General features: G+C 39.0%; 1 protein-coding gene across 9 annotated transcripts in view; it reads right to left on the reverse strand.

Moving 5' to 3' along the window:
- DGKI (diacylglycerol kinase iota) overlaps nucleotides 1-25,218 on the reverse strand; it is a 309,867-nt gene that overhangs the window by 203,819 nt on the left and 80,830 nt on the right. For 7 of the 9 annotated variants that reach the window (XM_058530951.1, XM_058530892.1, XM_058530944.1 and 4 more), the window contains exons 6-8: nucleotides 24,239-24,304; nucleotides 9,150-9,221; nucleotides 5,499-5,615 (exon numbers count right to left, since the gene is read on the reverse strand). In XM_058530951.1, coding sequence (XP_058386934.1) covers nucleotides 5,499-5,615; nucleotides 9,150-9,221; nucleotides 24,239-24,304 — 255 coding nt within the window. Of the gene's footprint in view, nucleotides 1-5,498; nucleotides 5,616-9,149; nucleotides 9,222-15,384; nucleotides 15,472-24,238; nucleotides 24,305-25,218 lie in introns of those variants that run through there. The other 2 variants (XM_058530901.1, XM_058530936.1) reach the window with 2 other exon arrangements.

The following is a 25,218-nucleotide window of genomic DNA, read 5'->3' on the forward strand; positions in this document are numbered from 1 at the left end:
CACTGATCAAAAAGGCAAACTTTCCCAGATATCAGAAGGCCACTCTTTTATTAAGGACTTACATGTGGCTGAATCCTCTTCCAGAATCCACAAACATTCTGCCCAGTGATTTAGATGGTTCTGTCTGTTTTCCCGAGTAGAGAGTATACTCTTTGTGGACATCAGATGAACATCTGATTCATGTTTGGACCTCTCACTGCATATAACAGCATCTTTCAATGTGGTTGAATAAAGGTTTACTTAATTCAATTAGGAATATCTTGTCCTTTATCCTTTTTTAAGCAGTATAATAGAATATAGAAATATTATAGATGTATAGAAAAAAGATGGATATGAATTCTAAAATTTGAAAAAACATTTTATCAGCTATTCTTCACCTACCTTCCAAATTGCCTTTTTTAAGTCATTTCCCAATGTCTCCAATGAATTCTATAATCTTACTGCTTCCACACAATTGCTACCAGGTTGTCACCCATGCTCCACACTCTACAAACTATGGTTTTGATGGTCGTCAATGATCAGGTCCAAAATACAAGGGCTTTTCTCAATCCTTGTTATTTTTCTGATGTCTATAGAATTTAACATTGATGAATGCCCTATTTTTCTTTCCATTTTTAATAATGAAACTCTGTGCTATCATACTTCTGCCTCTGTTTTGCAGGACTCTCTTCTTCCTTTCACTTTCTGCATGTGGATGCCCACCCAGTCTTCTTCCATTTTTTTATTCAGTAAATGAATAGGTCTTGACTCTCTCCCATGGGACAGGCATCACACTAGTGAACACACAATCCCACTACTGTGTAAAATACAACAGTTATAGTAGTATTTCAAGATGCACTTGAAAGCACAGTAGACACCAGGCCGTGGCCCTACTCTTGTCTCCTTCTACCCTGTCCATGAGAAATCTCATCCTCTTTCATTGTAATACAGCTGGCTCAGGGATCAATAACCTCTGTCCCAACCCCTGTATAACTGTCCAATGTTTTCATTTGTTGTTGCACAGTACCTGATACCCTGCACTCCTAAAAGTCAACAAGAAGGAAAATAACAAGAGCTAACATTTGAGTGTTTACAATGAACCAAGTGCTTTTCTATGGGCTTTATTTTTTTGTTTTTTAGCTCATTAATCCTCATGAAAACCCTACAAATTAGGTACTAGTATTATTTACATTTTGCAGATGAGAAGCTGAAACAAAAGAGTTTAAGTTGTTTGAGATTATACAAGTTATTAAGCGGCAGAGCAAGGTTATGAATCCAGGCAGTGCGGCAGCTAAGCTAGAGCTCTTAACCACTACTATATAATCCCCCAAGCTCATCATACACCAGCTTTTAAATAGAATTTAGTTAACTGATTAAATTACTTGATGGTTATTTTTTTTCGAGCCCATAGGAGGAGGAACCACCACAATTTTTAAAGATATCTGATTCAGCAAGGCTTGCTATACTAAGACAGTGAGGCAGCATGGCAAGTCATTAAGAGCTTGGTTTCCAGAATCAGAGTTCCTGGATTCAAATGACACCTAAACTATTTAATAACTATATGGTCCCAGGTAATTTATTTGACTTCTCTATTCCTCACTTCCCTTAGCTGGAAAGTGGGAATAATGGGCTACCTGCCTCATAGGGTACCATGATGATAAAACGAGATATTGAATGTAAAGTACTTAAAATGTCTCCTAACACATATAAAGCATTCAATAAACGTAGTTCTCCTTATTCTTCTTATTATAATGTCCTGAACATAGAAGACAATAAAAAGGTACGTGATGAAAAAAATCTGGACTTTAGCATCTGTGTGTGCTAAATCTGTGAACTATAAATACTGTCTCCCATTGAAAGGAACCAAGACTCCTTAGAGAAATGGCTGATTCCAGGTATGGACAGAAAATGCACAAGATGATCTTGGCACATAGTGTTATTCCTGAAACTAAGGAAGCTATCAAAAACCTCATGGCTCATGAAAAATGAAGAAAGGGGCCACCTGGAAGGGGTTCTAACCAGTCAAAGATGAAAACAATATAAATTTAAGAAGAATAATGATGCCAATGCATTGAAACACATCATATATATCACAAAATGATATAAGTTCATAATTCATAATGATACTCTCCAAAAACCACCACCAGCACCACTCTTAGCTACCTAATAAAAGTTGCTAAGGTATCAACTTATAATTCCGGAAATTTACAAATAAAGGCATTTGTTATGCACTCAAGCATTTGTTATCTATTTGCTGGTAATAAGGGAAAAGTCTCTTCATAGAAAAATCATAGCTAAAAATGAAGAGTAAAAATTGGAAAGTCACCCTTTGGCAACTCCTAAAGAAATAACAGATTTAGGTGATAATCCTTAATGGATAAAACAATAGGTGAAAGGTTGAGGGACAACTTGACGCTAGATGGATTAGGACGATAGCTCCTGAACTCACTGATCAATCTTAACACCACTGAGAGTAAACAACCTGATGTTATGTTCCTTTGAAAGCAACACCATAGAGATACACATCACCACCAATGTAGTTCTTTTGCCAAAAATTAAACCCGAATCTAATCGAGTCTACCTACCTAAATATTATTTTACAAGAAACACAGGTAATAAGTGAAATCATTTTAAAACACAATAAGGATACAATCGGCCAAAATTAAAATATGAGAAATTCTACAGGTAAAGTGACCCAATTTACTCAATAAATAAATGGCATGAAAAATACGAGCAGTGACTGTTATAAATTAAAAGAGATTTAAGAGATATGTCAACAGAAATCTGTTGTGGACTTTGGATCCTGATTTGAAAAAAATAACTGTAAAAAAGACATTTGAGACAATCATAAAATATTTTAAGGAATTGTTCATTTTGATGGGTGAAGTAATGGTATATGGTTGTCTTCTTCTTTTTTTTTTTGTTTTGTGAGGAAGATCACCCCTGAGCTAACATCCGTGCTAATCCTCCTCTTTTTGCGGAGGAAGACCAGCCCTGAGCTAACATCTATTGCTAATCCGCCTCTTTTTTTTTTTTTTTTTTGCCCCCAAAGCCCCAGTAGATAGTTGCACGTCATAGTTGCACATCCTTCTAGTTGCTGTATGTGGGACGCGGCCTCAGCATGGCCAGAGAAGCGGTGCGTCGGTGCGCGCCCAGGATCCGAACCCGGGCTGCCAGTAGCGGAGTGCACACACTTAACCGCTAAGCCACGGGGCCGGCTTTTTAAAATGTTATTTTTGCTTCTCTAAAATGAAATATTTACAGATTAAATGATACGCTAAGATTTGCTTTAAAATACTCTAGCGAAAGAAAAAAGGGGGAGACTTCCACTTCCAGGAAGACAGAGTAGATGAGGTGGGACCAGAAGAAAAACGGACATGGCTATGAAAAGGTAACACGATGGACACTTGTGGCGACAGACTGATCTGTATCTTGACTGAATCAAGGTCAGCAACCCGTTGTGATAGTGAACACAATACTGCAAGATATTACCAGGAGGGGAAAATTTGTAAAGGGTACATGGGTTCCCTCTGTATTATTTCTTACAACTGCATGTCAATCTCAGAATAAAAAATTTAATTAGGAAAACAAAAATATGGTATGGCAGAGGATAGATGAATTACCAACGGCAGAAAAGTTCATGGTTATAAAAGAATTCACTACCATCTTCTCCATCTCTTCACTTGCTTGAAATTTTCCCTAACAAAGTTTTTTAAAGTTTAGAAAAGTAAACTTATAATTTCCCTGCAAAGTGGTATTGTCTTCTGATTTCCCTAACTAGTGTATCTCCACTCTGTCAAAATCCCACATCACTAAGTCATCTTACATGCTCTTGCTAGTTGTTTTCATCTAAAATACAATTTTCACTCTATCACTCCTTTGCTTAAAAGGATAAGTTCACATGTATCAAAAATTCCCTCCAGTCAGGCCTGAGCAACCTTAGGGTCATCTCCGGCACACCCCTACATAAACCTTCCACTGCAGTCAAACTAGTCTCACAGTCCCACAAATGTAATTTTGGACTGGTACTAAATTGCTCGTGCCATTTTCCTGCAGGCTATTTCCTCTCTTCTCCACTGATCTAAATCCCACCTATCTTTAAAGAGGCAGAATAAAACCTCTCACCCAGTGACTAGTCAGGGGGAGAGGAGCAAGAAGCTCTCCCTGATCTTTCCTTAAGATGACTACACGATTCTTCAGAGCAAGGATCATGTATTACATCACAATGCCTACTAGCTTTCCTGATACCATCATGGTTTTCGATGAAAACATGTTACCTGAATATTTAATATAAAGTTCATTGAGAGATTACTGAATTTTAGGGAAAAAATAAAGAGTAAAAATGTTAAAGAGATTTTAAAATAACACTAAATTGGAAATCAATTTCCTTGAATTTCAGATACAGTACTAAACTTGCTGTGTCACCTTGGGGGACTCATTTAACATCTCGGCATTTGACTCTAAAATGTAAAATGAAAGGACTACATTCCCTATTTTTTAATGTGTAGATGCTGTACTTGTCTCTGGAAAAGATTTCCCAAGGGCTTCCACGGTTGTAACTTGAAAAGATTATTCCTAAATGTTACTCATGAACAAAGGCTAAACTTTATATCAAACACACAAAGCAAAACAGCATCCTTGATCCACTACTTTTTAAATAAAATTGAGTCAATGAGAATGAATTGCATGATGATTTTGAACCCATATGAAGTAGGATTGCCATATCTTTTAAAGACATTATATTCAATAAGACTTCCTAAGGTACCTGCACTCTAGAGGAGGCATAATCTCCCTGTAGCATTAAAAGTCTGCCATCCCATAACTTGGAGCTGTTTAAGACATATAACACAAAGGCAGAAATTTTCCTATCAAACATTATGACCTTGTTGAGAAACTACCAAGGTTTCCCAGAATACTGCAGTAGAGACTATCTAGGACAGAAAGTACAACAAGGATTGAATACAGAATGAATTAGGTAGTAAGAGGATAAATTCTACTTTGCCTTAAGAAAAGAGTGTTGCTCTCTAAGCAGGCCTTGTGTATTTAGGAAGGTCATGACCCACAGTCTGCCGTTCAGGTTGGAAGTGGTGACAATCTCAACCAAACAATGAAGCCTGCACAGTTTGCCCTCACATTCACTCCCTGGGGATGCCCAGGCTGGAAGAGAAGAGAGTTGTATAAGAATCAGCTGTATAAGAATTAGCTGTACCCACCACTAGTATTTAATGAATTCAGGAGAGCACCCATCAAAGAGAGTATCATTAGCATAAGAATGGGGAGAAAACTTTCCTGCTGTGGAACTCTGATTTCTTTAGGAAGGGGAGGCTGGTTCCATGAGAGAACCCAATGCAGTCAAGTGATGGGCTAATGGGATGAACTGGGGAAGCTAAGCATGGGACCCTGGGAATGAGTGAGCAGAGATCCTAGGAACCCAGTGACTAGTTAGGGGGAGAAAAGCAAGAAGCAGCAGTTACTTTTTCTTTGCACTGGCCCAGCAGCACCAGGGTTCCGGCAGTTACCTGAGGTTTCTTCACCTTAATGATCCAGGTGGGTGGGACGATGACAGCAGCATGAGCCCCCAGGGAGCAGGGTTCCTCAATGTGATGCAGCATGAAGCAGGTCACCTTATTGTGAAACTGAAGAAAAAAATAAGCCAATAAATGATTCTGTGCAAACAGCAATGCCACAGCAAGAAAGAATAAGTACATGCACACACACTCATGCATGCATACATACATACACGCACACACGCCCACAATGAGGACACGTGCTCCTCATCACGGCCCAACCAGTTCCAGGAGCTCAGAGACCAGATTACAAATTCATTCCACTTTACAGACTGATAACAATTGATATCGATCTTGTAGGACAAGGCCAGATAAAACTTCATAACCTTTTAATAGGATATTTACATAAAGACATCAGAACCTTGGAGGGTTCCATTAATCCTAACTTTGCATATAATTTTGTTTCACTTGACTTGCGCTGGTCATAGACTCAGTTGTTTGGGATAATGTTGAGAAGGAAATGAAAACAAGCAGAAAAGCAGTGCCTATCATCTGCCTGTCCTTTTTCTATCCATAGATGTAAATCCTTCCCAGGTAGTCCTTCCACCTTAAGGGACTCAGGAAAGAAGCAAGATGTCTCTTCCAGAAAGTTGTTAATCAAAGAGAGAACAAAGACATTGCTTCTGCTGGGTTTGTCTAGGGATGCTAAAAATATAGTGGCCCTATTACACTTGGCAAGTCTAAAGTGCTTTTTTTTTTTTTTTTTGAAAGGAAGTAAATGTACAATAATGATCATAACAATACCTCAGTATTAGAGGCCTCACTCTACACTGAGTGACCTTAGGCCAATCACATCTTCAATCATCTTTTATGTGGCTGTAAAGTGATAATGATGTGTTGTAACATTTGTTTTCTAATAAACAGAAAATCCACATTACACAATAATTATGGGCCTTAGTTTTAATCATAGTGATTTTTTAAAAATTTAACATCAGTTTCTTCTCAGTTTATACTTAATGTGATCACATAATTTATCATCTTAACCAGAACAATTTTAAGAATAAAAGGGAGCGCTGATAATAATTATACTGGAACAACAGACATAAATTAGGACTGCCTTAGGAAAACTGGCAAATGTGGCCACCCCAATTATATTGCATCAGGGTGATTTTGTCTTCATTTCTGCACATCTTCAAGATCTGACATGACCCAGTGGCTAATTACTAAATCAATTAATCATGAAATACAAGTTAATAAATTAATAATTTCCAATATCATCAATTATTTGTGATATGCAATTTGATATACCAAACAAATGTTATTTGAATACCTTCTTTAAAAGTGATTTTCTTTTAGCAATTCAAATAAACCCCCAAAATGAATGGCTATTGCGTTTCCAAAATGGAAGGGATCTCAGAGACGGCCTATTTCAACTCTCTCTATTTATATCTGAGTAATCTCCAATCCAGAGAGACTAAGAGGTGTGTCCAAAACTGCACAACTTTTAAGTGGTGGAGTCAGGACTTGAACCCAGGAAACCCAGCTTCCAAATCCAGGTTTTTTTCCTGCTGCAGAAAGTGCCCATTGAGGGCACTTATTTGTTTCTTTGTTTGACATCAGATATTCTAGAAGGGATTACCTGTAGTGTTAAAATATACCACCACTGTAATATGTCTTAAATCTTTTGTATTTTTAGTCCTTGTAAAATCACCTTCTACAATGTGAGACGCTGGGAAACTCAAAGATATGTGGAATTGACCAAAGCCCTGCCACAACGGTCAATTTGTCATGATTCAATTGGACTACAGATGAATGAAGAAAGCACAGTGTTCACTGGAAGGTGGGATTGAGTTCCCAAATTAATTGACCTTGGATAAACCATCTAACCACAGCCTGGTAGCTAGAGGGGCAGAGGCAGATGCAGCCTGAGCCCACTGCTTCCAATGATGCTATTCTACAACTGGGGTCTCACCAGATCAGGAAAACCAGCAGCACAGATATTGTTAGGGACACCTGGACTCCGAATCAGCTTCTTCCTCCCCAGGTGGAGATAGTGCCTTGATAGCATATTTTCATTCAAGGACCAGGATGGCCTTATATTTGTGAACATGTTCTTGAACAGAAGCACAAAGATTATCTGTGTAACAACTAACTGAAAGGAGATGGAAATGCCAAGAATAAAAAATGTAGCAGGATGGTAACCCAGCAAGCACTGAGCTTTCCAGACTAATGCATCTCTACCTAGTGAAGTAGGTTCTCCTAACAGGTGGTGGACTGGAGAAATTATGCTAGAGAGATTATTAGGTTGAATTTTATGGAATTGCCAAAAGTCAAAAGTTTTTGACCCACAAAAATGTCAATTTTATGTGTTTCAACTAAATGCATCTGCTCCTGCCCCACAGCCTTGTTTGGTTAGTTAAATGTGACGTGTGCAGAGGGCTGAAGTCTTCCTGCAAACCCTTAACCTAGGTGAAACACCACAGCCCTTTCTTTTCAGGTTGGCTGTGCAATGAGGGGACTATATACCCCAATTACACAGTCACTCAAAAGAGTAACTGAATTGAGAGATTAGAGCAGGGGTCTGCAAACTTTTCCTATAAAAGGCACAAATAGTAAATATCTCAGTCTTCTGGGGCCATATTGTCTCTGTTGCAACTACTCGACTCTGCTGTTGTAGCAGAATCAGTCAGATTTGGACTACAGGCCACGGTTTGCTAACCCAGGAGTTAGAGTATATATTGCGTGGTTAAAGAAAGACAGGTACATAGGCAAACAAGTAAGAAAATGAACCATTTGGTTGGGACAGACGTGTTAAGAATGGACAAAGGGTAGATAAAAGAGAGAAGAAATAGGGAAATTACCGTTGGATCCTAATGAATATACAGTCATGCCTCGCTTAACAACAAGGATATGTTCTGAGAAATGCGTCGTTAGTTGATTTCCTCGTTCTGCGAACATCATAGAGTGTACTTACACAATCAGTATATAGATGGATTAGCCTACTACACACCCAGGTTATATGGTACTAATCATATGGGACCACTGTTGTATGTGCAGTCCATCATTGACTAAAATGTCATGGGGCACACGACTGTATACGTTCAAATGTAAGGAAGAGTTACATTTCAACAAGCAGAGAGACAACTGTAAAAATATCCAAACCTAAATGACACAGGACCACTCTCATCCTAACACAGCCCCATAACAAGTCACCTACATCAAAAACAGAAGAACCAAGATGCCTAGACTCCTGTGTTAGAGGGATTATCTAACATGGCACGTTGCTCTCTTCCTAATGTTGCAACTTCCTACCATAGGAGTTGTTGTCAATAGTCTAGTGTAATGTGAAGAAAATGAGGTCTAGGGTGAGAAGTCCTGGATCCTAGACCCAGGGTGAGAACCTGGGGAGGATTTTCCAGTCTCTGATCCCAGGCTTCAACGTGTACAAATGAAGGGGTTCTTTTATCTCTATAGTTTCTCCCAGCTCATATTTGCTATAGTTCTATAGTTTTAATCTGTCTTTCTTCCTCCAAGATCCTATATGAGAGAAATACTACATAAATTAGGATAACCTTCCATTTATAGACAGGAACTCAAGCAACGACATAAGCCTATTTTGATAAAACAGGAGTCCACTTTGTTTTATTTCTTCCCAAAACTTACCGCCTGCTTGCACCAGGAACAGCTGATAGCCACAATCTCTTTACTGTGGAAGGAGAATTTTTGCTGGAAGCCCTGGGATGTTAGGACAAGAGATAGAGAATTTAAAACGACTTCAATCACAGCATGCGTTTGCCCTCCTAAGTCCAATGAAGTGAATACAGCCAGAACCATCCCCACCACTCAAGGTAACTGAGACTGCAAATGCCAGATTCTCCACCCTCTACCAGGCAAGAATTTCCTATTCTTGAATCATCTGGAGCATGAGAGAGGAGGCACAGCCTTTGCTATACCACTAACTACTCAGGTTTTTTTCCCCCAAATAAATGTGGTTCTGATATGTTTTTATTATAAGCAAAAGAAAAGCCACTATTGATTCACATGGTTATAACAAGAATCATCCATCTCAGAGATTCTATACAACTTTAACATCTGAGAACCCACAAAGAGAGAAATTATCAGAGAGTTAGGACCTAGAAGTCAGGGTCTGGGAGAAGTACAAGGGCCTAGCAGGAAATTCAAACACTTTTACCATCCCCTCGGGATGTTGGAACTCAAAATAAGCAGCTTTCAATGTTTATGCTTCACCAGAAAGCAGCAACGAGATTAATGGAATGGCAAACACAATCCCCTTAAATGAACAAACAGAATTACTTTTCCATCAAGAACAGAAAAGGTGCTTCTTGGCTGCTATGGTCCCTAAATCATTACCAGAGAGAAGTATGCAGTAATGTGTAAAGAATTTTTCTTAGCCTTCCCAAAGCTGACCCATTTCTATCTGCCTATGAAATCTAAACTCGAACAAACTAATGCTGAGCAATGACAAAAGCATTTTAATACAGGGCTTTTGTAAAGTGATCAGAAGAAAACAGAAAGATGTGCTGAGCAGGAAAGCTATTAAGGCACTGGCTGAATAAGTCTTGCTTAATGTGTACAGATAATTTTAAGTTAAAAAAATTAACACATAGTTATAAACTATTATGACCTCAATAAAATAAAATAAATTAACACATTATTAAAAGAAGTCTCAATGGCATTTTTGCAGTTCCCATAATTACTATATATCTGCAGCATTTTACACACTATTAAGCATTTCCTCCTTTTTGAACCTCTCGCCTCTCTTGGTTTCCTAAAACACATCCCAGTTCTCCTTCTACCTCCCAATCTCCTGCGGGTGGACATTAGACCAGGAACAGTTTCAGTCCTTGGTACACTGTGATTCCTCCTTGAATCCTTCTCTTTTGCCCCAACTTCAAATCTCACTTCCAGAAACATGACCTCTTCTTAACATCAGATTTTACTGGATTTTGAGAAATTTCTCCATCAATAACCTTTCTCAACAACTTAACTAATCATATAATCACTCTCAGCAGAGAGGAGCTAACGTAACAATTCTGAGACTGCTATTCTTACAAAGGTGGGCTCGCATCTGAGAACTTGGGTTTCAGGAGAGTTCCCCAATTCCCAGCACAGTTAAGGGTGGCTCACTGTGCCTAAACTGTTTGTACAAACGTGGCTTATGCTGAACACCTGCTTTCCTTCCGGGAGTCTGGAATGTAGGTATGTGCTATGCAGAAGGCGCTTATGTAATGAGCCCCCAATAAAAACCCTGGGCACCGAGTCTCAATGAGACTGGTAGACAGTACTTCACACATGTTGTCACAACTCATGTTGGAGGCATTAAACACATCCTGTGAGACTCCGTTAGGAGAGGGCTTTTAGAAGCTTCCCCTGGTTTCCTCCAGACTCTGCTCCATATGCCCTTCCCTTTGCTGATTTTGCTTTGTTTCCTTTTCTTGTAATAAATCATAGCTGTGAGTAACATATACCATAAATCTTCCTAGTGAATCATCCAAACTGGGGTGATCTTCGGGACCCCTAATGCTCTTATCTCCATCCAAACAATGAGTCTTGCTATGCCTCCTTCTGTCAATGACAGTATCATTTCCCCCAGAAGAGGATGCACTGTTTGTGAAACACACATGGACTGAATTATCAGCACAGGTTTGGTGCCTGCATGTTTACTAGAGTGGTGGCCAGCAACAACCCACAGAGCCCCCAACACCTGTGAGTTAGAACTGCCTGACAGAAACAGCTTACAGGGAGGACACAAAGTCCAGTGGGCCAAAGGGTTAGGTATGCAGGTCCTTTCAAAGATGAGGCACAAACTAGTCAATGTGAAATCAGATGGCATCAAATATGCAGGAAAGACTTCACACTAGAGTCACTTGAAAAGTTCCTCATCATCTCTCAAGCCACTCTTGATGAACCGGGCACAAAAAAAAACAAAAACAAAAACAAAACCAATAAAACTACTCTTTGGCCATAGCAACAATTTGTGACTATGTGAGGAAAGAAGCTAGCAGCCAATAACAAGTATGCAGAAGCTGGTGCAGTGGCTGAGCAGGGACTCCTGAGGACAACCTTGGTTGCATGGCCAGATGCCTCCACCTGGACCCCATGTCCAGCAGGCATCAAGCTCTTCACACCTGGATATCTGCTCCATCTTCTAACTTGTCTCTTCATTGATAGTCTGTTTCCCCCTGTATCCTTCATTCTATCCTGGGCACTGACACCAGGGAAAATGCTGCTTTTTAAAATATCAGTCTCCATTTCAAAATACTCAAATAACTACTTCTTTCCTCACATTTAGAGAAAAAACTATTCACACTGGCATTCAGGGCCATCTATAATCTGCCCAGCCAATTTTTCTACATCAATCTCCCACTCCTCACTATTATAAATTCCTGTCTACAGTGAGATGGGTTTAATTATACTCTACAGCATACTCTATTCTTTTATATTTCCATTTTTTGCCCACTTTACCAATTTTTTTTTTGCCATTTTGTTATTCTCAATCCACCATCTAGAATGCCTACCACTATTTCACATACAGGATCTGAATTTCACTTCTACTACAAAATCTAAAAAAGTCTTCCAAGATCACCTTATTTCACCGTGATCTCTCCTCCTAAACTATAGGCCTTACCACGGTACTCTCCATGGCATTAATGAACAGCTGACCTAAGTTTCTGGTTATTTTATGTGCACACGTATTATCTCTCCAATGGAGATGAGAGAAGTCCTTGTAATATTTCTTAATAGGTCTCCATAACTTAGCATAGCTCTTTGAACATCATAGGCATAGCATGAATATTTTCTGATGAATTGAATAAGAAAATCATCCAATTACAATTAGATTGATCCAATTATAAACAATGCTATCTCAATTTCCTAACCCCAACCACCTGAAAACATGCCCTCTCACTGAACCCTCCTCCAACCCCTACAGACACAGCAAACATGCTAGGATTCTAATTTTCATTTTTAAGTCTGTGATATTGACATCCTGCATGGCTGAAAATCAATACGGTAGAACTGGTGGCATGACAGCAGCAGTAGCCACAACTAGAGGTCTGCTGAATGTTGCTGTACCAAATGTATTGGGAAATAGTCTTAAATGCTATTACCCAGCTACTATTCCATCAATGCACACATCAGATGATTGTATATCAAATAGAAGCTGATGGAGATATGGCAAAGCTGAGAACAGTTCTCGAATCTTTTCCTTATCGGCTGGGTGATCTCAGGCAAATCATTTAACCCTTCCAATTTCTCCCTTCACTTGAAAATGGGAATAAAAATACAAACTTCTACACCACTAAGTAGTTATAAGCATCAAATAAGGCAATGTATTTGAAAAGTTCTTTATAACACTATATAAATGAAGGAGTATTTTATTGGCAAGATTTATCAACTGGAACCTCATCCACCATCTTGCTGACAACGTCTTCCAGTGTCGATTCGATGGTACAGAGTCAGTGTATCAGCCCACCTCTCACTCAGCATTGGCCTTCTGGCTTCAGGGAGAAACAGACACAGTTCACTGTAGTCCTCACAGCCAGGCTGACACCAGAAACAAACAAACAAGGCCAGCCACAACTGGGGCGCTGGGCACTGTGCTTATGCAGAATTGCGGTGGGTCCCTTGGAAATGAGCCTGGTGGGAATCAGCTCTGTGCTTCGTTTTGGATTCTAGTCTGGCAGAGTCAGAGCGGCCATGGCTTCAGGGTTATTGTCTGATGTAGAGACATAAATAGAACCACATAAGAGCCTTCATGGACCAAGTTCCCATAGACCACCTGCAATGGGGAGATTTTGACCCGGATCTCAGCACAACAAAATGAGCCAGATTCCTAATTACCCATTCTTAAATGCTGGCCCAAATCCGATATTATGGTACTGACTGAACTTCAATTGACTCTATGATTTTTAAGGGCTATTTTGTTCATCACTATCAAAGAAGAAAATAGGGATGTGAGGTCAGATGCTCTGGATCTAACTGACTTCAGAATTATATATACCAAGGACCTTGAGGAATAACGTCATTTTTTTTGGTTGAGTTTTTTAATCAAATTGAGCCCTTGGAATAAAGCTTAAACATTTATTCTGAGCATCTAAAGCTTTGTTGCCTCTTTTTCTTCTGCAATCTAGGGCAAACATCAAAGGCACTCCGTTTTTCGGCCTTGGCCAAAACCAGAAAGAAGGGCTTTACTTGAAAAAGACTGAAATTATTTCCTTGTTTATGTATTTAACCGAGGTTTGGGTGAGGCAATCTCCTGACCTGATTCCCTGTTTGATTTGACTTGATCTAACATAAGAGTTGATACTGCTCTTGCCTCCAAAACTTTAAACAACAGCAACAACAAAATAAATCTCTCCATATCCACTCGCACGTTCAAGGCTCACAAAGTATTACAAAAGGCAAACCCAAAGGAATTACAAAATAAGACTAAATCAATATTAACTTAAAGAACTTCAAATATTTTTGCTCAAATACTCCCTATCAATTTTGAAAAATATATATATATATATACTCTTTTACACACTTTATATTTAATATCTAAAGTGTTCATCATAAGTTTTATTAGATGCAAAGTTCATTATATCTAGCAAAATGAAAGCGAACTTTTAAAATAAAACTGTTATACCACTCTTATAAACAGGAAACAGGAAATAAATAGATATCACTAATGTAAAAGGAAATTTTCCCAGTCAGAGCAGAACTTTGCTAGAAGATCTCAAAGTGGTTGTGCTGTTTCAATGCAACTGCTTTTAACCAGCTGAAGCTGACAAACTGTGACGTATGAGTGTCCCACCAGCTGAAGTTGATAAATAACTAGGACCTTTGAGTGACCCAGGTATAGACCCACACCAACCTAATGGAAAACTTTTTTCTAACCAATAGAAAATGGCACTTATTTGACCTTTGAGTGAACCACACGCAGACTCACAGAAACCCAATTGAAAATTTTTTTCTGACTAATAAAAAATAGCACTAGTTTTAACCAACTATCTCAGACTATGGACTAATTCTGTTCTATCCAGAGTGCCACTTTCAATCCTTAACTAGCAAAGCCACCATGAACCAATCCCTTTCCTAGTACATACAAATTGTTGACTTTTTCCCCTCAACAAACTATTTGGTTTTCCACTGATATGTGTACCCTTCCCTGGCAACGTGAATCACTGAAGATTAGGCTAGTTCTATAACACGGCTTTTCTTGGTTTTATCACAGTATAAAAATGGTAGGAGTAATCCAGTTTATGCAAGATTAGTGTTTATTTACTCATAGAAGACCTAATTTATCTAAACTTCCTAAGTTTTCTATACTGATTTTACCAGTCTTAAACTAAAATTTTTTATAAACATTCAAGATTTTCAAAATGTAAACATGTGGTCATCTAAATTGAATTATAATAATGTCTTTATAAATGGAATGACAGTAAGCATGTCTTTATAACTTCTGACAGTGCTGCAAATTATGTGAATGTACAGTCACTTTATTAGATTTATCTTTGAAAAATCTAAATTCTTATCTATTGGGTTCAACTATAATATATTTTATGGCATTAATTAAAGGCTCTGAAAATGTATCTATGCCCTTATTGTCCATAATATGCTCTTGCTCCAGGATAATCGCTGACTTACACACATAGATTGACATTTTGTTATTTCCCAATAGAGCATTCTGCGTGCCTCCATTCTAATGTTGGTAACTACAATATATTAATCAGAGCCAATCAGTCTTATTATCTTCAGACAGTTTCTCCTTTTTCCATTAATCTATCTGAAAGCTCCTACTACAAGCTACAGACCCATAAATTGAACCTCCTGGGGGGAGAAAAAGCAAAATTTTGGGCACAGGATTCTCAGTAGTATAAATTAACACTGTTACCACAAACTTGTCAGACTGTATGAAGAGCCTAAAACATGCCAGAACTTTTTCATTTCAGAGGCGATGACTTTATGGAAGTAGATGGCTTAACCCAGGACCTTGGAATAAAAGTAAAATTGGAATTAAACCTATAACAATGGCTACTGATTTACATTTTAATTTACATGTTAACTATTTTTTAACTATGATGTTTATATTTCATATTTTTATGAACATCCTGATTCTGGGACAAAAATGCTTTATACAGATACTTAGTGTTATATTCAATATGGCCAAAACTGCATAAAAACTTTAACTGTTGGGTTTCTATCTTTGTCCTAGAATACCAGGGAAGTTCCTTATGTGAAAGTATTTTCCTAACAGTGCAACTAGCCATAATTATGATAATGATGATCCATAAAAATTAATTTCCATCTATGATTGACCCATAATTGATAATCTTACCAATAAAAATTATAATTTTAATGCAGATAATATTCACCAAGCAGGTTTTTTGGAAAAATTGTTTTTAACAAAAACAACTTTTTGAAAAGATAGGATTGATGTTACCAAAGTTACCAACTACAAATCATTACAGCTTTTCAGAGAAGTCATATAATCTATAATATTGTTGACAATATAACATTCCAGGAAATAATTGGCTGTACTCTTTACCTATAACTAATTGAGGGAAATGCTCCTCTGCTGGCAGAGCTAACTACACTTTCTTTTTGTGTAAACTTAGACTACTTTGCTATAACAGCCCCCAGACAGCTGAAAAACAGAATTACAAAATTTGTCAAAGATACTCAGATTGTGCCTCTCTTGGCTTCATGAATTTATGTCAAAGTAATATCATCATATAATGTATGCTTTAGAGAAAGAAAGGATTCTGCTATCTGGAAATAGTTTTGACTTCACTTTAGGGTTTTAATAGTCAACTGATGAGTTTTCCAGCTGTACCTAATATAGCAACTCTAGCAGGCCTATTTCTGTGAGATTTTGATGGCTTCTTCCCCTATCGAAGCAATTCTGGCATTTATACTTCACTTAACATGGACTGTTTTTTGGTTCAAGCTTTCAAATTCCATCCTAGTGTTACATCTACTCTTACTGGTAGTATCTCAATGACCTAATATTCTTTTCACACCAATGTGCCCATCCAGGGAAGTGTAGAGGTTGCTAAGAGAGAAAAAGGATTACATCTCAAAAGATCTGGCTCTAGGACCTAACCAATATATACCAGCAAGAATGGAAAAGCACGTATGGGACTGGGTCCTGAGGGTGCAGAATATGACGGGGGCAGGACTTAAAGTCGGATAAAGGAGGGTTTCTTAATGTAGGAGCACTCATCCACAATAGAGGATTTAACATTATCAAGAACCCCAGAAGCTGATGCTAATACTAAAATGCTGACACTAATACTATGAAGGAGTTTGAAACCTTGAACAAAGAAACAATCCATGTTAAGTATAAATGCCAGAATTGCTGTGATAGAGGAAAAAGCAATCAAAATCTCACAGAAAAAGGTATGCTAGAGTTGCTATATTTGGTACAGCTGGAAAACCCATCAGTTAACTATGCTCTGCAAGAGGTCCCAAAGGATACTCCACTTCCTAAAGCAATAAGAAATGTGCTGGTGAGAAAGGCACCATTATTGTTGAGAAGCTCTCCTCTGTAGGTTAGGCCTGACGGTAGAAAACGCCTTATAGAATGAGCGCTCTGAAAGCAAGTGGGATTACAGAATTACCAAATAGTAAGGACCACGTGGCAGCACTTAACCATCAAAGCAAAGTGGGTACAATTACTGCAAGATTGAAGTTGCAGTCAAGGGGGCTTGATCTCCAGAGAGCTATCAAATGGTTAATAAAGCATGACCTCCCTAGAGGCAAGATGGATTATCAAATAAAAGGGGTATTGCTCAATCAATGCAATTAAAAGAAATCAAGAATGGAGGATCAAGAGATATGAGGGCAAATGCTCCAATAAAGAGTCATAATATTTTGCTGCATTGCTAGGCTTAAGGTAGTTTTCAAAGATAGAACCCACTGATTGAAGGAAAGAGAACGTCCCCAGGAAAAGAATCCTGCAACATCATAGCAAGGGTCTATGGCACCATTTCCCCAGCCTGTAACTAAAATCATCTGAAGCCATTTACTTGGATAATTATACACTGGGGAGAGAGAAATTTCCAAATATTTTAAAGACTATTGGCAAAGAGTCCAAGTTGATATGTATACCCAAAGACTTGGGTGTGAAGGAGCATCATGGCCCTCTATGAGAGTAGGGATGTATGAAGTCCAGTTAAAAAAATGGAGTCTTGGACCAGGACTGCTTTAAAGAGAGTCTACTGGCTCCACAAACCCACCAGGATCAGTTTCCGTGGTCCCTAATTGTATAATTGAAGTAAACGCACTTGGTATTTGGCAGGACTCCAACATTAGTTTCTTGGCCTGCTGTGTAAGAGCTAGCATAGTGAGAAAGCCCTCAAACCACCCTCCCAGTCAAAATCAAAACCAATGTTACCTTCTCAGAAGCAATAGGTATTAGATGATATTAAATTGTTAATTCTGAAAGTTATGACAATGGTATTGTGTTCATGTTTTTTAAAATTACCTCTTTATGTGTCACTCTTAATGACTAAAGGAGGCAGTGGTGGTGTTCCCCCAAGGATCCCCATTTAATTCACCAGTTGGGCTCCTATAAAACCAGACATTATACTGGAGAATGATGCTAGACTAACACAAATTCAATCAAGTATATTCTAATCACAGATACTGTGCCAAATTTGATATCTTTTGGCCTTGAGTGTGTAACATGTGGCCACTGATTTGGCAAATGAATGCTTTTCCATCCTTCTCTGAAAAAAGAATCAAAAAGTGTTTCCATTCACTTGGTAGGGTTAACAGTATGCTTTACAACCTTGTGCCAGGGCTTTTAACTCTTCTGAATCTTATCCAAACGTAGTGCAAAGGGACCTGAACTATATGAACATTCTGCAGAAAACCACTTGGTCCACCATATCAATGGCATCATGTTAAAGTGGATAAGCAAGAAATGGAAAGTACATTGGAAGCCTTGGTGAGATAGAAGGTGGGGAGAGAAGCCCTATGAAGAATCAGAGGTCCCACACATCAGTGAAGCTTCTAGGGTTCAGTGGTCCAGGGCAAGCTAGAATAGCCTGTCTAACCTAAAGGACAAATTAGTGCATTTTTGACCACTCAGCATGAAGCACAGCACTTTGTAGGCCTCTTTGAATTCTGGAGGCAGCATATTCCACACTTGGGAATACTGCCCCAATCCATTTATTGGATGATATTAAATGCTGCCAGCTTAGAGTGGAGCCCAGAGCATGAAACAGTTTGCAGCAAGTGCAGTCTGCAATAAAAGTAGACCCTGTCACTTGGGCCATCCAACCCAGCAGACCCCATGGTATTAGAAGTACTGAGGAGGAGAAAAGATGCCCTGTGGAGTTTATGACAAGCACCAATAGGAGAATTACAACATAGACCCTAGGATTCTGAAAACAAAAGTGTGCCATCTGCAGGAGAGAACTGCATATCTTTCAAAAAACAGCTCCTGGCATGTTACTATGCTCTGGTGGAGGAACACCTGACCACAAATCACCAGGTCGTCATGAGCTGGGTTCTGTCAGCTCACTAAGTCACAGGTTGGGTAGGCCCAGCTGCAATCATTGTTACATTCAAGTGGGAATATCTGGGATCTGGCATGAAAAGGATCAAAGTGCACAAGGTGCGGGAGTAGGTAGCCCTGACTCCCCATATCATCCACTCTTACAGTACCAGGACTCTCATTCATCTCATTCCTCTAGTTGATAGGAGTGTTGGAGGCTGATGGCTCTCAAAGGAGTCACCCTGCATTTTTAGGAATTGCCCTAAGCCTAAAAGAATCACCTCGGCCAAGGACAGCCCACATCCAATGATTGGTCAGGAAAGGGCAACTTTGAGGGGCTATTCCAGCTCTTTATGGAATTGGCTGGGGCCTTTCTTGTGGCTGCACTCCTCTCTCTGCACAATCCTAGTGCCTTCACTTCTGAAGAAAGAGCAATGGGGACCAGAGTGACCAGAGCATCACATTAGCTGTAATTACTAGGACACTGACCATGCCAAAGACCAGGGTAGCAGCGGCAGCAGAAACGGCTCTACAGGTGAGAACTGAGTGACTTACCCACCTGGGGACTGCAGCAAGGAGCACTGCTTCTAAGCCTTCAGCCCTCTGTCCCCTTTTTTTAAAACTACTTTACTGAGGTATGATTGACATACAAAAGCTGTACATATTTAATGTGTACAACTTGATGAATTTCAAGTCTACACTTGTGAAACTATCACCACAATCTATGCCATAAACAGATCCAACACCTCCAGAAGTTATCTCCTGCCCTCCCTATTTAAACAGTTTTTTGTGATAAGAACGCAACGTAATATATCCCCTCTTAGCAAAATTTTAAGTACAGAATACAGTATTGTTAACTACAGGCAATACGCTGTACAGTAGATCTAGATGACTCACTCATCTTGCATAACTGACACTCCGTACCCTTTGACTAATACCTCCCCCTTTCCTCTTCCATGGATGAATCTGGAGGACATTATGCTCATTGCAATAAGCCAGACACAGAAGGACAAATACTACATGATACCACCTATATGAGGAAGCTAAAGTAGCCAAACACACAGAAGCAAAGAGTAGAATCGTGGTTGCCCTTGTCCCCTTTATTGATAATCAGCCAAGGACAGAAGGAAAAGCCAGGCTTCCATCAGCTATGTTGGCAGGGGCTCCACGGAGAGGCGGGATTTCTTTGCCCTCATATTACCCACTCTACCCCTCCTCAATGATCCTCCTGAGGCTAACAGCAGAAGATTCCTCTGTTATAGCTGGACAAACACACAGACAGGCAAATAACCAAACCTGCCTAACCAGTGCATGGATCCTCATCCTTGACCTTCCATTCTTTGTCCCTAACCTTGCAGGGTCTCTTGAAAGCTGACCCCCAGGGCACACATATTTTCAGATCAGTAGGGGATGGTGCTTTCAGTTGATAAAGGAACTTCCCCCAAAGCTCCATATTTTCCATTATTTTTAGACTGTAATCCTTTTCACTATTCATATAATATTTCAACTGTATTCTCATGGAATGTTTTTAATCCTTTTGGGATTTTTGCAATACAAAAATGCTATTAAGTATATTTCCTTTACGTATATATATTTTTTAAGTATTAAAATATTTAAAGTTCACCATAAGTTCATTTTAAATTAGTTTTTAACAATATTCATTACAATAAAGAGTAGTTTTGACATTTTCCCATTTAATTAATTAATGCTACATGCTGTTTATTTACTTAAGCTAATTACATAAGAAAGTCCATATGATTTATGGACAAATAATTCACAAGGGTATGGCATGTTTGGTTAGGAAACGGAAGGTATCAAAAATGTAGACCAAAGTTTAACTATGTGTTGTTGTATTAAAAGCTGCTTTCAAGATTTGATGCTTGACATTTCAGAATTGAGTTTAAAAAAGTTAACTCATTTATTTTTATAACTTTTATATACATTTCTAAATGAAATAAAAGATAAGCTTTCAAACTGTGATTTCAAGCATATTTCCACAATTACCACACTGCTGGGTTTGGATGCTTGGTTGCTTCAAAAATGAAAGGTCAAATTAGTTATAATCATGACTATATTTTTTCTTAGCATATTGATTTTTTAAAGTACTAAGGATAACTCAGTTGAGTTGAATATTGATTGAATGAATGCAGTGTGTAGATGTGGTGATGATTAGTAAGAGGTACATTTGCAGAATAAATATGCACCCTGCCTTTAACCATCGATTGAATACAGCTTTTATGTTAAACAGTATGTTCTAGATCAATCCCACTGCCCCTCCAGACCCACTCTCTCTCTTTCTCTAGCCCATGTCCCATTGTAAAAAGGTGACTTTTATGGATTGCCTCAAGAGTGTCCCTTGTGCTCTGGTTTCTTCTACTGGGTTTGGCCACTGGAGATTGAAGGTGAGTGAAGTCAGAATATTTATTCCCTCAGCTGGTAGGTGACCTCAGGGTGACTAAGTCTCCTGACGAAAGGTTACAGCTCCTTTGAAGAGGTCCTCTCCATCCCCTTGCCTCTTCAGACTTGGCTGGACCATAGTTCCCTGCTTTTACAAGCGTCAGAGTTCTTCACTATCCTTTGTGGTTTCTCCACACTCTGCTCACACATTTTAAATATTCTTTATATTAAACACTCATCAAATTACATAATTTGAGTGTGAGTGTGCCATCTCTTTTCTGCCTGGACTCTGACTCTTACATAATATAGGACTATGAATAAAAACTATCAAACAAAGACTATGCAAAAAATTTAAAACTATGTAATGGTCATAAACATGGCAGCCTGTGGTAGCCAGCAAATGTTAAAGCAACTGGGCAACTGAATCTTGAGCTCTCTCATCTGATATTCATTAAATGCCACACACACTCAGCCAAAGACATATTCAAAGCTTGAGAGAAAATTAGTCCAAATATTTACTTTATTGTTGATTTTAAAAAGTAGAAACTGAAACCACAAACACTTTTTAACCATAAACACTCCCTAACAACTACAAAAGTTTGCAAACCACCAGTTCTAAAAAAAAAACGTTTTGCTAAGTGAAGTATTTTTCACCCCATTCCAAAGGGTAAATTATGGAATAATATGTATAAGGATGTGTGTGTGTGTATGGGGGATGGTTTAGAAATCTCTGGATATAGGAGAATGTACAACCCTACTGATGAAAATTATGCATAGCAGCCAAGTTTGAAATGAATTTGCAATCACTTAATCTATAAATGGAAATAGAGCCACTACCTTTCCTCTAATCCAGGGTAGAAGCCAGGAGCCAAAGAAGGGTTATCTATTATCCAACAAGGAGACACAGGTCTAAGACCATATCATGCCATAAGTGCTTGAGTCTCTGAGAATTCATGAGCAGCTAGATTATAAACACAGGAGATGAATACAATTGTACAATATTATGGGAATTATACATGAAGAGTTGGGATCACTGACTTCCTCACTGATAGCTATGACAAGCAGAGAGCTGTGAGCACTCCCAGATGGCAGCCTGAGAACATCGGGCAGGAAAGGAGACATGGTCAAAGCAACTCAAAATACAGGAAGTCCAGTTCTTCTCATTCAGTTGACCATGCCAACAGAAGACAAGACCAGAAGAGGGAGTGTAATATGACACTAGGGACTACTTATCACAATGTATATAATGTTTATTGATTTTCTTTTAATAAAATTCCTCCAACTCTATTATGTTGTTGGGGTGGTGCCAGCTACTAGGTTGTCCAGTGTAGATATTTTTCCAAAGTGAAGAACCTGCTCATCTAGATCCTTCCTACTCTTAACATCTGACCTGAAAATCGGCTGTGCCTGTTTCTTCTCTCTTACACACACACACACACACACACACACACACACACACACACACACACACATTCTTATGGGGAAGTTGTAGATAGTCTACAATCCACTAAGCAAGAGAATATCCACAGGACCCAAGGCAACACCAGCAAGAGAAGGGTAGATGGACCCAATGAAGGAAGGTCACATGAGAGTAGAGGACTGACGTCCTTCTTCCCAGCCATGTCAGATGGCTAGTAAGAATCTTTCTACTCTTCCTTCCTCCTTATCTTCTTCTTTGCACCTCCTCCCCCTTTCAACCTATTTCATCTGTCTTCTTTACAGGCTAGAAAGGAACCAACTGGGAGTCACTGGGTTGAACTGGAGGAGATAACATCAGCTATAATGGAGGGCCATACTCTTGAGGCTAAGGTGTGTAGCCTCTCAAAGAAGAACTTGGCAACCAATGGCTACGCAGTGGGAAAAACAGCAAAATTAATGAAACATTTTCCAAGTCTTGCTCACTCTCAACACCTCTACCTCAGGCAGCCAGTATTTCCTTGCATCCCTCTCTTGTCAAAAATGCTATACGGCTTAGCTCACCCCAGTGCTTGACACAAAAGGAGTCTCATGAGTAAATAATTAAGAATTAATTGATAAGGAATATATTCTCCCAAATTATCCACTCTCTACCAAATCAAAACTTCCCATTACTGAGCCCAGCTTACTAGTGATGTCAGTTAAAAAAAAAAATCTTTGTAGTGTGATTCACCACCAGTTTAACCTTCCCAGAAGATCCCTTCATTCCTAAAGTAGTCTTTGTACACTGAAAAAAGCCTTAACCCAAATCTGTTGGGGTCAACAACATGTGGAATCTATGGAGTTCCATAGCATGCAGCTATCAGACCCCACCTCACTTTTCCCAGTGGCCCTGCACTCTGAGGGGCCTGTGACCAGCCATACTAAGATAGAGACTAGACAAAAATAACCACAACTGAGAAAGGCATCTCTTTGCAGAAACTGGATAATATCCTAAGAGAGCAACCCATTTCTTCCTTTTGTGTTGTCCTTCCACACAGTTCTGTTCAGCCACAATAATATATTAACAAAAGTTGTTCAACAACCCATTGATTTTCTGTTGCTGATCAAAGAAGTATGCTGGGCCAGTAGTCCTCAGGAGGGGGTTTTAAGAAAATAGGAAGTGCTATTATTTCAACTATCAACAATGAAATTCACCACAAAAGTGCATCCTTCTCTCTTAAAATGTGCTAATTCCTTGTATTAAGACCACTGCCTCTTGCAGTGAGTTCTCCAACACCTCTTAAGGAAAGGGAACTGGGAGAAATAAGGCCTTTCGGAAAGGAAGTGACATACTGAGCTCTGGATTCGAGTGACAGGACTCATCTACATCGGGTGCTTGCAAAGGCTGGGGAACCTCCTGAGATGGCCGTGGGGTCCGGGCCCTTACCTTACCACACTGCTTACATTTCCCCTCCTGCCGACGCCTGTGCACCCAGTGATGACGCACAAAATTCTGTGGGAAGACAAAATTAAATGAACATGTTTAAATTTGCAAACCCCAATATTAGTTTTTTAAATGATTTAAGAATATAGATTTCCATAAACCATAATCTAAGCCCATGTTAGCACACAAACAAATGTGTATGTATGATTTAACAATAAACATGAAGCCACTTGGAAAAATAAAGCCAACTGTTCATCTCCAGAGATCTTTCATACTTGTAGAAACCATGTATCATGTCCTACCTCACTAAGCGGTACCTTACTACCTACCTTCCTAGCGGCAAATGGCCATACCAAATTGCTGTTACTCTACTTTCTTCCCGGTAAAACACTGTGTAGACGTGTGAGCATGCCCGAGGACCTTGCACTGGGAGGAAACTGAGGCAGGTAAAAGAAGTATCCTTAGAGAAGTGAAAAGATGGAGGAGAGAAGCTAAAACAACGTCTAAATTTTTTAATAAATGTATGTATTAAATACATAAATAATATGTATTTAATGCTTTGTATATGCCAGGCAGGCACTGTACTAAATATTCAAGCTAGAAAGAACCTAAAGAGATTAAGTTCTCAGAAAGAAATAGATCTCCTGAATCAGGACATAGATGGTGAGAATTTTTCCCTAGCAAAAGCGAAGGAAGAGAAAAGCTGAAGGAAAGAGTTGACAAAGGTAAGAGATGTGGGCATACTGTGAAGCTTTTGCAGTGATATTGTATATAAATTGTCCTTGGGTGCTCTGAACTAGATCAGCTTTCAAGGTCTATTCTTATCTTGGGCTGTAGGAAACATGGAAAGTTCTTTTCCTCCCAAATAGATCAGCTCTCCTAAGGCAGAGAGTCAAGGAGCACCCATCACTACTGCTGTTAGGATACAGTATAAGGGAGAAAGTTGTCTCCAGGCTCAATGGCGCAGGTGAACCCTCATAACT

This window comes from Diceros bicornis, chromosome 3, assembly GCF_020826845.1.
Source record: "Diceros bicornis minor isolate mBicDic1 chromosome 3, mDicBic1.mat.cur, whole genome shotgun sequence".
In the NCBI taxonomy this organism is placed as follows: domain Eukaryota; kingdom Metazoa; phylum Chordata; class Mammalia; order Perissodactyla; family Rhinocerotidae; genus Diceros; species Diceros bicornis.